The sequence below is a fragment of the Carlito syrichta genome, unplaced genomic scaffold (assembly GCF_000164805.1).
Source record: "Carlito syrichta isolate Samal-C Ts95f unplaced genomic scaffold, Tarsius_syrichta-2.0.1 Scaffold289150, whole genome shotgun sequence".
NCBI lineage: Eukaryota > Metazoa > Chordata > Mammalia > Primates > Tarsiidae > Carlito > Carlito syrichta.
In genome coordinates, this window is record NW_007233246.1 from 127649 (window position 1) to 141812 (window position 14164).

The following is a 14164-nucleotide window of genomic DNA, read 5'->3' on the forward strand; positions in this document are numbered from 1 at the left end:
GAGGCTGCGGTGGCCGGGAGCGGCCACAGCACTCCAGTCTGGGCGACAGAGTGAGACTCCAACTCAAAAAAAATAAAAAATAAAAAAAAGAAAAGAAAAGAAAAGAAAATGTATGTACTTTATTTTTCTCAGTGTAGCCTAAACTATTCTTAATATTTTTATCAACATTGATAGTTTTAAGCCCAGAACCTATACTGACCTTACTAAGCAAAAGATATACTAGTCATCATTCTCAGATATCAAAAACTCTATTAAAATTGTATAACAAACTATTTAGAGCCATGTTTTTAGTTATACTGTTGGTCTGTATCAGTGGTTTCAGCGCGAGCTGTACATAAAAATCTCCCATAACACTTTTTGAAAATATAAACACCCAGCCTCACCTGAGACTTGGAATTCTGGCCAGTGAGCTCCAGACATCTTTAAAGAAATCCACATAACTTCATACCCATAATGATGGGTATTATCAAAAGACAGAAAATACTAAGTTTTAGCAAGGATGTAGACAAACTGAAACTCTTATTCATTATGGTGGAAATGTAAAATGGTGCAGCAACTAGGGAAAACTTATGGTAATTCCCCCCAAAATTAAACACAATTACCGTACAAGACAGCAATTCCATTTCTGGGTATATAACCAATAGAATTGAAAGCAGGGACTCAGATCGGTATCTGTGACCCATGTTCAACATTTTCACAATAGCCAAAAGATGGCAGCACCCAAGTGCTGTTGACAGAAGAATAATAAACAAAACACAGTATATGTGTAGAATAAAATGTTATTCAGCCTTACAAAGGAAGAAATTTCTGAAACATGCTACAACATAGATGGCCCTTGGGGATATTACGCTAAATGAAATATGCTGGTCACAAAAGGAGAGATCTTGTACGGTTCCACTTGCATTAGGTACCTAGAGCAGTTGAATTCATAAAGACAGGAGAATGGTGACTGCCAGGAGCTGGGGAAGGAAAAAGTGATGAGTTAAGGTTTAATGGATGTAGAGGTTCAGTTTTGCAGGACAAAAAGAGTTCTGGAGATGGAGGGTGATGATGGTTGCACAACAGTGAGAATGGACTTAATGCCACTGCACAGTATACTTAAAACTGGTTCAGATGGTAAATTTTCTATGTGTATGTTACTACAATTTTTAAAAATAATTAAAAATTGAGACTGGGCATGGTGGCCTCATGCTTGTATTCCCAGCAGTTTGGGGGGCTGAGGTGGGAAGAATGCTTGAGCCCAGGAGTTAGAGACCAGCCTGGGGAATATGGCAAAATCTCATTTCTAAAAAAAATAAATAAATAAAATAAAATAAAATAAAATTTTGAAAAATTGTTAAAATGATGAATTTTATATTTTATCACAAAAACAAAAACGACAGAGCTCCACAGACAGAAGCGATGTGCTCTCTCAGCTTCCAAACACTATTCCAGTCAAAAAGGACAGGGAAAAATGAATATTTTTAAGAAATAGTTATTTGTATCCGAAGTTACCCAGATACCAGCTGACTTTATCATCTTGACACAAAATCAAGTAGATACTTAAACAAACAACTTGCTTGCTTGTTCCACCTACTAGTCAGTCGTCTGAAACAGGCTTATAAACAAATACAGTGTCTGGTATGCTACATTTCTCCAAACTCTCCCATCTGATAATGAAAGATGTTTACTTCAAAGTGATTAATTTAGAAAACACATGGTATGTTTCTTAAGGAGAAAAATAAACTATTAAAAATTAAAGCTGGCCAGGTGCAGTGGCTTGCACCTGTAATCCCTGCTATTCCGAAGTGGAGACGGGAGGATTGCTTGGGGCCATGAGTTTGAGACCTGTTGGGCAACATAGCAAAAAACCATACCTAAAAATAAAAAATAAAAATAAACAAATTAGCCAGGTGTGGCAGCTCCAGACTGCAGTTCCAGCCACTTGGGAGGCTAAAGTGTGAAGGTGGCTTGTAGCCCCAGGAGGTCAAGGTTGCAGTGAGCTATGATTGCATCTCTGTACTCTAGTCTAGGGTAACAGAGCAAGACTCCTATCTCTCAAAGAAAAAAAAAAAAAAGTTAATGAAGTATAACAAAAAAATCACAAACATGCAAATTCTAGCATAAACTTTTTGAAAAATATTTCCCCTTCTAAAATTATCTAAAAATGCTTTAGAAGGAAATTCCTACATATCAGAATAGCAGTGAGTGGTATGGTATAATTTCCAGATCCCATATAATATCAGGTAATATTTTATTTGAATTTATTCAAAGCTAATTTTTTTCTTCAACATAAATTTAAGTTAAGAGATGTTCATAAAATTGAGGGTCCCTAGGCTCCAGTGATTAAAAAAAAAATTAACCAAATCCTACAGAATGCGTTTGTTTGCCAAACTGCTGACTTAGAAAAAATATATTTGATGTTTCTTCAAGAAAATTAGAAAACAGAGGAAACACTACAGCTGATTCTAAGCATTTCCAAACCTCCTACATTAGTAATTTAGCTTCAATTTGTACTGTGAATATTCAAACTTTTGCTCTCTGAATATTAAAACATGGTCAGTTCCAGGATTTTGAGGGAGCACTAAATGAGAAAAGAAAAGGAGAGGAAGATCAGTGCACTGACTCGAAGGCAGGCTAGGCAAGCAACAAACATTCAGAAGCTGGGGGAACTGCTGAGAGCCCACAGAACAAAATTGATGACATGTATGTAGCCCCGAAGCACATATTTAGACTTCTGATAAAGGGGCACAAGCTAGATGTATAATCCAGTAATTTGTAAAGAAGGAATTCAAGGGTAGAAGTTTGGACCGGATACGGCTGGGTAACATAGTGAGACACGGTCACAAACAAACAAACAGGGTAGAAGTCTGATGGAATGGGTTGAGGATGAGGTCTGACTCCGGTCATAGGAGAGCATGGCGGTTGTGTAGCCGGGGTGGGACCCGGTAGAAACCAACCACAGAAATCAAAACTTGAACTCGCGTACACTGAAGACTCAGATAGAAGGAGAACTAGCAACAGATTCTAAACAGATCTGACTGGATGCCAGGCAAGAGAATGGACAGTAACAGGCTGCATACGGCCCAGAAGAGCACCGACAGCAAGATGCTGAACAACCGAGGGAGAGGCTTCTTTTTTTGGGATTCCAGCCTAGAACATGAGAGACCTAGAATATGAGAGGTCTGGGCACCCTTGTCAAGAAAGCTCTTCACCTTACGTTTGTAGGTTCGTGTTTATTTTGCTGCAATCTCACTAAGGGTTTTCCTTCTCACCTCCCTAATCCTTTCAGCTGTGCAGGCAATCCTGAGTAAGCATCTGGGGAACAATGCCACCTACTGTTTCAGCTATTGTAACTGCAAAGACTGGCTACATGCAATGGTGGCAGGTGTAACTTTGTAGCTACCATTTCCCTCCTTTGCAAATATGGACAAATGGCTCTGTAGTGAGTTAGGTTAGGCTGGAGAGGTACTGAAATTGGAGAAGGCAGAGTTGTTATTACAGAAGATATTTGATTTAAAATAAAATACACATGAATGTATATCTATTCATAACAGCCTTAGCCACAGAAGGACTGAAGGTAATTGAAATATATAGTAGACTAACATGGGGGTGAGCCACCCCTGTTAAAAGAGAACATCAGATTACAGAAAATGTCAGGCACGGTGGCTCATGCCTGTAATCCCAGCACTTTGGGAGGCTGAGGCGGGAGAATTGCTTGGGCCCAGGGCTTTGAGACCAGCCTAGGCAACATAGAGAGACTTGTCTCTAAGATAAATAAAAAAATTAGCTGGGTGTGGTGGCACACACTGTAATTCCAGCTACTTGGGAGGCTGAAGTGGAAGGATCACCTGAGCCCAGAAATTCAAGGTTGTGGTGAGCCATGATCATGCCACTGCACTACAGCTTGGGCAAAAGAGTGAGACTCCAACTCTTAAAAAAATTACAGAAACTGAAATTCTGTAAGTAATAAGTAGAACAAGGTCATGATGGAGACTCTCGGATTCCCTGTTCCTGCATCACACCCCCTTCCCCTAGACACAGCAAGGGCCTGGGACCTCCACTAATGGGCAATGCAGCCTCTTCATACTTCCCTCTCTCCTCCATCCCAGAAGCAGACTATGTCTTGTTATAAATAATCTACCTTATTTCCACTCTGATAGCTGGAGCCTGGGTGATCTCCTAAACCTGAGTGCCTTCTGGAACCTCTACTCTCCTTCCTTTGAGACTGAAGGCCTGCTGTGCTCTTATCTTCTGTCTTTTCTGATCAGCTTTCTCTGAAGACTGCCCACTTGCAGCCACTGAGTTTTGCTGTTCCATCTCATGCTGGTCCTTTCAGAACTAACCACCACTAACTAACTAACTAACTAACTAACTAACTAACTAACTAACCAACCCCACTACTAACCAACTTTCCCATCCCCATTCCCTTCCTGGCAACTTGTAGCTGTATCTACATCCAGTGAGTATCCAGCTCAGCAGATGTGTCTCCTTTCTAGACTGGGCCTTTCCTCTCTGAGAAAAATCTGACCAATCAACACTATCAAAATAAAATACACAACATTCAGTATTCAGTGTTCCTAGTCAGAGCAGATAGCATTTGGAAGCTACCAATCACTTTTTGCGTTTCAAAGATGCGCTTAATATTATTTTGGATTTAAAAGAGCCAATGTATTTTTCGTCACGTTAATAAGTCATTATGAAATTCATGAGCCTTACCACAGTTCTTTTTTGAGTATTGCAGCAAAATAATCCTAAGTAACAAGGTGGAGCAGGGGAAAGGAATGGATAAGAAAGCCACTGAGATGTATTTAAGTACATTGAAAACATTAAGCATGCATTTGCTATTACTAGAAATAGTGCAAAAAATGTGTCCTCATTTATAAATTATCAATGGGCATATCATGTTTTTAGTCTAAAAAAATCACAGAGAACTTCATTATAATTAACAACAGTGTTTTATTTCTTCTACTTAAATATTATGTGCTAGAATGAACCAAGAAAAGTCTATCTCAAACCAGTCATGCAAATAATTGAAAAAAAAAAGTTCATGTTTTACCAGTAGATTCTCCCTGCTTCATTTCCAGCGAATAATAAAAAAGTTAAATTAACTTGTACTAACTTAATGCTTACATAATTTCTAATAATGCCATTCAGAAGAAAACTACTTTTCAATTTTTAATGTCAGGCTAAGTAATTACTATTTTTTGCACCTGTGAAATAACTCTGCTTAGTTTAAATTTTCATCATATAAAAGAATGCTTGCTGGTAATTTTTTCTTTTTTTTCTGTAAATGTGGGTTAGTATCATATTCATTCTTTTATTCCCTAATTTTATATTTCACTTTTTATGACTCAACATTGAAAAGGTCAAATAGCTTCCATCAAGAGTTCAGTAAACATATTAATTACTGTTTTTTATTCTATTTTCTCTTTTTTTTTTTTGAGTTGGAGTTTCATTCCGTCGCCCAGACTGGAGTGCAGTGGCTGCTCCCGGCCACCGCAGCCTCGACCTGCTGGGCTCCGGCAATCCTTCTGCCTCAGCCTTCCAAATAGCTGGAACTACAGGCGCGTGCTACCACGCCCGGCTAGTTTTTTGATTTATTGTGGAGATGAGGTCTCGCCAAGTTGCCCAGGCAGGTCACGAACCCATGGGCTCAGGCAATTCATATTCTATTTTCTTTTACTTTCATTCTGCAAGTACAGAATTTCTTTTTAAAGACTACATTATTAGTCAAATATTCTAGTCCAAGCAATTACAAAAAATTTCACATTATAAGACACTATTGTCTTTGAAGACTTAAGTCTTATAAACTCATTTCCCCATCTGCTTCTTAAAACAGCAGTCAAAACATAATAAAATTCAAGACTGTAAAACAAAGACTGATGTTACTCAGAGACCTAGTAACACTAGGCATGACCTAGTGTTAAAGTCTCCCACACTGTGTAAAACCTAATTTCCATTAATACATAATAATCATGTTATATATTATGGTGTATATTTACATAATGAATACCAGAGTCACTGTGTACTCAGCAACAACATCCTTGTGTTCACAGTAATTGCATAGTTGAGATAGCCTATGAACCAGAGTATGCTGAATTTGGTTGGCAGGAAACCAGGATGAAAAAAACGGACCACCATGTTGTCTCAAACTGAAACCTCAAATGTTCCCTCTCTTGCCACAAACTGATTATGCAATACGCTCCAAGTTGCTAAATGGCAGAACACTATTGAAAAGCAGTTACTTGGCTAAGCCCGAGATCCTATGACACATTGCTGAACTATTGGTAGTTGAATTGTAGTCTAAATTCAACTGTGGGACTAGGATAACAAATCCAATCCAAAGACAAATAGATAAACAAATCAAGTATCACATATCCTGACATTTCTTTTAAAAAGTGGTAGACTTCAAAATTGAGGAAAGATTTTTAAGAAGTCAGCATTTTAAGTTTACATGGTTATATAATTTTCAAACATATTCTCTAAGTATTTGACCTGGGTAGGTAGTAAGGAAAGAAATGCAATAAGGAAGACTTGGTTCTAGGTTCTATCTCAGAAGATGGTTCACTGACAAATCACATCACAGCAGCAAACTTTCAGTCATTGGAGAAAAGTGATCTTGTCTAGCATCTACTTTGAAAGCTATTAACTTACCTACTTTAATAGTTGTTATTCTGGCTTTATAAGTTTTAGAAAATAATCCTGAACTTCATGAATTTGCTGAATATTTAGTTTCCTACTCCAGGACTGTGTATAAAGCGATCTAACAGGATCCAAGGATTCTTTCTTGAGTGGATCTGTGCTTAGCCCCTCCCCCCCACCTGTGAATATGTATAGAAATTGTAAAATTAGGTTACTGCCTAACAGACAGTTTTAAAAATTAAAACAGCCACTTTGACATTTCTGAATTTAAAATTAAATATTTTAATTGCTCCAACTATATTAAAAATTAAAAAAGATTTCTTAAACAAAAGAAGGGGGCAATACAGCACGAATAATATGATGGAGGTGCTCCAAAGAGCTTAATCTGGCCACAGTATAGAATGTTCTATTAAAAAGCATTAAAATGGGCAAGTAAACCCAAAGAAGCCTTAACCCTCCTCCATTCCCTGTAGTAGACCAACAAAAATCAAATACCTCAAATAGAAAGGTGACATAGGTCTTTCATCTTCTTGTGAACTAAAAGGAAAATAAATTTTGAATTAATATAATTTCTGTGAATAGAACAGGTGAATTTTACTAAAACTGTTCTACCTATCACAGATTTTTTTTGATATCTTAGAGCCAGTCTCGTGATGGAGAAGGGTTAGTAAAACACACTCTTACCTTGGACGTAGCCAAGGTCAATTATTTCATCATCAACAGAGACCATCAAGTGAGGTTTCTTTCAAGATTAGCCTGAGGCCAAAATAATTCACATCACACTTTCAAGAGGAAGCTTTTTACCACCTGATTTACAACCCCAGTTCAAGAATTCATATATTACACACAAACACTTAAAATGATTACATCCTCATTTATCACAACAAAGTTAACTGCAGTCGTTAACATGATGAAAATAAGAAACAGTTAACAAAATATTCCTGGTAAGTGCAAGTCACCTCAAAAGAAAAAAAAAAGTCTAGGCAGGGTGGCTCACACCTGTAATCCCAGCACTGTGGGAGGCAGAGGGCAGAGGATTGTCTGAGTCCAGGGTTTCGAGAACAGCCTAAGCAACTTGGTGAGACCTTGTCTCTACAATAAATTTTTTTAAAAAATTAGCTGGGCATGGTAGTGAGTGCTTGTAGTACCAGCTATTTGGAAGGCTGAGGCAGAAAGATCACCCGAGTCCAGCAGGTTGAGGCTGCAGTGGCCGTGAGCATGCCACTGCACTCCAGCCTGGGTGACAGAGTGAGACGCATACTCAAAAAAAAAAAAAAAAGATTTCCTAGCAACGAAGAGCACATCAGCAAACAGCACAACACTCACGCACTCTCTGTTCTTCTGTAGTTACTCTACTAAGTATTAACTAGTGTGGATAATATGAAATAAAGTCACAAAAAGTTAACTACCTCAAACAACATAAAAGAATATGAAGCTTTAATATGAAGAAATTTAATTTTAAAAATGCAAAATATATACTATAATAAATTTTTTTTCTTTCAAGACTTTTTCCCCTAATAATAGTCTCAAAGAATAGAGTCTCTTCCCTTTAGTGTCCAATGGAGTGGTCTTTGAACTTTTAAAATTATGCACTCTTACAAAATTTGCTTTTCAGTGGTCACTCTCTTCAAATATATGACTGATTAAATATATAGCTATGTTAATTATGTGCATCATTAAACAGATAAAGGTCAAAAGATACATTATTAAATAAAATTTAAAAGAAACTCTAATATTTTCTTTTTGTACCCTTATGGTTACTCTTGTTCACTACATGGAATGTACACTACCTTACAGCATCTGAGAAATCAACTAGCTAACTCCAATGTTTCTCTCTCTCTTTGCTTATTTTTTATTTTCTTAAACATCATTGATGAAAAGAGAAAAGTTTGTTTCAACTGGTAATAGTAAACTGGCAGTCAACAAAATCTTATTTTTGAGTTACAGCATAAAACATACACATACAAGAAAACAAAAACCGGTCCTGGAAAATGAAAAGATCTTAACATTCCAGATGGAATATGGCACAGAAAATACAACATAATATTTTTCATTCTCTCATGATCTAGATTTCCAATTTCAACATTGCTCAGCTGTTCTAATGCCTATGTTGCCAAAGATGTTAATGTTTGTAATTGTGCTAATTCTTCTCACATGAAGGGATAGGTCAGCTTTCTTACAGACTCCAATGTGGATGGGCTGCAGACAGAGCCTGAAGACTCAGGCTGCTGAGTTGAAGAGTCAGAGGTGGCAACACCTGGCATCCAGGTGTCTCAGGAAGAAACCACCTGGAGTCCTGCTATTATAGGAGGTAACTACGTTCAGTGAACCTGACAGAAGTAGCTTGCACACAGGGCTTCCAAATATTCCTAGAAAACACTTAACAAAATAAATTATGAAAATGTTGGAATTGGGTTTGTTTCCTAATCAAGGAATCAGTGTCAAAAAGAACTATTTATAGGCCCACACTATGCCCAAAAAGCTGCCACTAAAAAAACCTATAATAACTTTATTATAGGAAGAACCTCCATATGTTGTTAAATGGGTGACATACTAAATACTTTCTTAGCCCAGAAGAGATCATTAACTCTAACATGCAGCAAATTAGAATGAAAATTAGAATGCATACTATGACATACCTCGACATACATTCAATTATCAACACACTTGGTTTCCTCAAATACTTAGAGAGAATGATGCAAGTGGTGCGGGACTCTGAACCCAGCTGTTCATGTGCTCTAGCTAATTTTTGTGTGCAAACACAGGCAATCAAAAACAATACTTTCTTCCTTTAATACTGTCCCTCCCTCACACATTTACTGTTAATTATGACTGAGAGCCAGGTACTACCACGAGTCCTATGTTAATGATCTCATTTAGATCCTCACAGAACCCTCCTTGGTCCTTGTTCCTCATGCCCTCTTTTACTCAGGTGAGGAAAGCAATCTTAGAGTGGCCACCTAACCCATTCAGATGACACAACTAGTGATGTGTAAATCATTATATGTTAGCCCATTTTTACCATTTTCTCTTCGATGTTAACCTCTCTGCGTATAGCGACATGACTAGGTTAGCAAAGAAAATTCCAGCAGCCACAACAAAGCTGCTTGTCATGCTTCTGATTATAGTAACTCTCATCACCTTAGTCAAAGTCTATTCATAATGCATTATGCCTGACAGCACTATAAGATGATTAATTCATTAAAATGTACTGGTGCTATGTCAAGAATGTCTCTTGATAGAAACACAAGGTTTTAATCATAAGCAAATATTTTTCAGGCTGCATTTGCACAAAGTAAATTTGTCAATGAAAGTAAAAATGAAGCCGGGCTCAGTGGCTCAGCCTGTAACCCTGTGCTTTGGGAGGCTGAAGTGAGTGGATTGTCTGAGCCCGCGGGCTCGAGACCCGCCTGGGCAACTTGGCGAGACCTGTCTCTACAATAAATCAAAAAATTAGCTGGGTGTGATAGCACACGCCTGTAGTTCCAGCTACTTGGAAGGCTGAGGCGGAAGGATTGCCAGAGCCCAGCAGGTCGAGGCTGCGGTGGCCGGGAGCATGCCACTGCACTCCAGCCTGGGTGATGGAGTGAGATTCCAACTCAAAAAAAAAAAAAAAAGGAAAGAAAGAAAGTAAAAATTAGAAGTTCTTAATTTGGCTATGTCCTTGAATTCTGACCAGTTTTAGGCGTCCTAAGCACTTTAATTTCAATAAAATGAAAAGACTCAGCATTTCATTTAGTCAATAATTAGCAGTCAACAGGATGGCAATCCATGCATGCTACCCAAGAAGAACAATATACTTTGCAAAAAAAAAAAAGGATAAGTAAATCAATTTTCATTTTAAAAGCATATTTCTCCTTTTCCTTTCATAAAGGTGGTCTTGCCTGGGGTTTAGTAATATAATCCTGACAAAGGCAAAAACTGTGAAACAACTAAAGCACTGACTTCAAATAGATTAAACCAATTAATTTCTAAAAACCAACTTAATGGATTGATTTTGAAGTCAATTTTAAGGAAAAATGGCCAAGGACAATTTTTCCAAATAAAATGAGAAGATAAACTTTTCCACAAAAGGTATAGACCAGAATGCAAGCATTTGAAAGAAATTAGTTTTTACATAGTTATGCAAAATAGATATTGTACTATTATTACAGGTTCCAAAAACAACTTTCTACAGAAGTTATTTTTATACTTGTTTTTTATTTTGTGTCAATCTCAGTTCTGTCCAATGATATTAAATGATTTTGCATAAATTCTAAACTAAGCATAATTTGTCATAAGCTTTTCCTAAATATGAATTTGTGAGTTAACTCTGATCCACTTTTAATTTTTTAAAATAAGCACATGTACTGTGAATGAAGAAGGAAGTGTGTGTCATGAAATTAAGCCAGTGACAAACTGTAACAACTTGGAATTCATTTGATTTCCTCCTTGGTTACCAGTGTCAACCCCATGTTTTAATTATTTCCTATTTGCTAACTCTGAATAATGGCAGCCAATTAGTTCACTTTTTTAAAAAAAAATTCAAACATACATTGAGAGATTTGGGCAATCACCTCATTTATGTCACACAATCAGGTGCTTACTGTTCTCAGATACATGGCACTATATTCTCAAAACAACCGCCTACTGAAGGACATTTATCGAACAGATTCAAATTATAGCCCAAACCTAACAATCTACAACTGAGTATACCAAGAACTTAGATATTAGGGTTTCAGTGGTGTCCCATCTAACATATTTTTTTTTTACATGACTTAACACTGGCAAATGCGTATACATAAATGACACTCGAACTTACAATCTCTTCATGAGCTGCACTAACTTCTAAACTGAGGACACAGGATGCAATGCTTACTAATTTAATTATGCAGCAAGCTAAATGAAATCATGCAAAGCACAGTGTCTTACGTCTAAGAAAAACCAAATACCATTGGAAGAATTCCCAGAGTGAGGTACTCAGAATGGACCTTCAAATTACTAGATCAAACTACCATTCCATGTAATTCCCTTTTTAACTGTCCAATTAATTCAACTTTCTAATTGGTTAATGTGGCTGGCTACCAAAAGATTAACATAATTTGCATATTTAGCTATGCACTTTAAATATATTTTCAAGTGATTTTTGAGATAGAAGAAGTAGTTTGCAAGTGTTCCTTGAGTACTGGAAAGCACAGAATAAATAAATAAATGCTAAGGATTAGGTCCCATTCATTGATGAAAAGAGGACGATCATCCATGGGGCTTACAAAGAAACAAAGAGCAAGAGAGAGAGAGAGGAAGTGAGGGACAAGTGGAAAGTATAAAGTAAACATTTTTTCAGGAACTCAGGCTTTTTCTGCATGTGCTACAGGCTGTGCTGAGGGGAAGAATTCTCTTAGACGAATTTTCTAGGAGGTTGGTAAGTGAAGTCAGCGCATTTTCTTTTCCTTCTTTCCCCTCAAAACATAAAGTGCCACACTTACATGAGTACAGTAAGTCCCCTGCATACGAATGGGTTCTGTCCGGGAGTGCATTTTTTAGTCCAATTTGTTCTCAAGTCCAACAATGTTAGCCTAGGTACCCAACTAAGACAACTGGCTATCTAGTACTGTGCTGCAATAGAGTTATAATACTTTTCACATAAATAATATATAGAAAAACCAAGTATACAGTACTGTACAGTAAAGTACACAAAAGCATAACCACTTGTAGAGGATGCACACATGTGACAATGTATGCCAGACACGTGAACTAACTTACATGATGGGGACATTCAGGAGTGCACATTCATGTCTTTGAAAGTTCTCAACTTGAAGGTTCGTATGTAGGAGACTCACTGTATCTTCCATTTATCCACAGTATCAGGCATTAACCATGCCCTGCGCCAAGTGGGGAGCGATGTGGCAGCAGATGTCCTGCTACTTAAATTTTCAGTCTGGCCCCATTCAAGAATATTTAAAAAGAAAACCCTGGTTCTTTTTGAAAAACAATGCAAGAGTTTTCAGATCAGCTCAGAGCTAAATGTTTGCAGCTGGAATTTTGGGGGGATATTTTATTATTCTTTCTTGTATCCTTAAGCAGCTTTGTTTATAGTTTTATTATTTGCACTTTGTAACTAGGAATACAACACCCAGATAGTAGAAGTAAAAACAAATTATTGCAGTTCAAAAGCAAATGGATTTTCCTGAACAAAAGATAAATGCAAAGAGCTGAAGCATAGCTGAGCACATATATTTTTAGCTAACACTAAGAGGTATCACTTTGAGAGGAAAACAAAAAGACTTCTAAAGATTTAGAATTTTTTTATTCCAAAAAGATAGAAACATATCTTATTGGAATAAAAAATTGCGAGAATGCCATGTGGAGATTGGAGTAAAAAGGACACAAATTTCACAAAATTAGTCTTAATTTGCCTGGATATTTTCTATTTTGTTATTAATACTGGTACAACCTGCTAAGTTGGCTTTATGACCACTAACAAGTCATGACTCACAGTTGAAAATACTGTTCCATAACACTATGCTAAATACACATCTCCCTTGCTTGCTATATGATACATGCTGAGTAAATGTTGTTGAATTAAGATCTATGTTCTCACAGGACAGAGAGAAAACACTCTTTCCTTCTCTGCCCCACTGCCAGAATCAGCTCTGTTTAGTCTAGATGGCAAATCAGAGCAGAGAAAACAGGTTCAGATATGCCCAGCAGTGGACATGATGCTGTATTCTGGAAGGCCACAGGGAGCTGAAAGAATATTTCCAAATCTCTTTTAAATACTCTTTCCCTGGTTACACCACAGGTCAGTGTCAAGAACAAGACTTGGAGACAGTGCAGGAGGTCCTTTTGCAGGGGACATGACATGTGTGGGCTCCTCCTTACTTTATGACTGTGGTGTTCTTTATCACCTATTTTGTCTTCTAGAATCAAAGAACTATTATACCTCCAGGAAACTAAGTATCATCTCATTCTATTTCAATCCTACCCACCTAGCCAGCTGCAGCTCTGGGTGCCCTTCTGGTTAACAGCTTGCAATGTCTAAGAAATTAGATGTGAGTAAAGAAGTGTACATGTGGGGGGAAGAGGAACAGAGTTCTTATGTGAGAGTGAAGAGAAGAGTTCCTTTATCTTCCATTTCTTAGAAGATGAGAAATCAAACGCTGAGTGCCTGCTGATTGATTGTCACTGTATTTCTCAGGGGATCCTGGGCTAAGGTGTTTAGAAGTCACAGAACAGATTCTTACTCTTGTTACAATATCTACATTGTGTTAACAAACCAATTGTTTTCCTCAGAAAAGTTTATCCTTACTATAGTTTAAATGTGTTGCCCAAAGTTCATGTATTGGAAACTAAATCCCCAATGAAACTGTGTTGAGAAGTGGGACCTCTATGATGTAATTAGGCCATGAGGGTTCTGGCTCTCAAGAACGGATTAATGCTGTTATCATGGGAGTGGGTTAGTTATCACAGGAATGAGTTTCTGATAGAAGGATGAGTTCAGCTTCCCCACCCCCACCCCTTGCTCTTCCACCTTCTTTTTTTTTTGAGTTGGAGAGTCTCA

The 14164-nt window shown here is 37.4% G+C and overlaps 1 protein-coding gene across 2 annotated transcripts in view; it reads right to left on the reverse strand.

Annotated features, from left to right (window-relative positions):
- Nucleotides 1–14164, reverse strand: part of FAM13A (family with sequence similarity 13 member A) — a 311993-nt gene that overhangs the window by 81678 nt on the left and 216151 nt on the right. Inside the window, exon 9 of one of the 2 annotated variants that reach the window (XM_021710474.1) lies at nt 7120–7161. The exons of the other annotated variant lie outside the window; for it this stretch is intronic. Coding sequence (XP_021566149.1) covers nt 7120–7161 — 42 coding nt within the window. The remainder of the gene's footprint in view (nt 1–7119; nt 7162–14164) is intronic. 2 annotated transcript variants of the gene reach the window in all.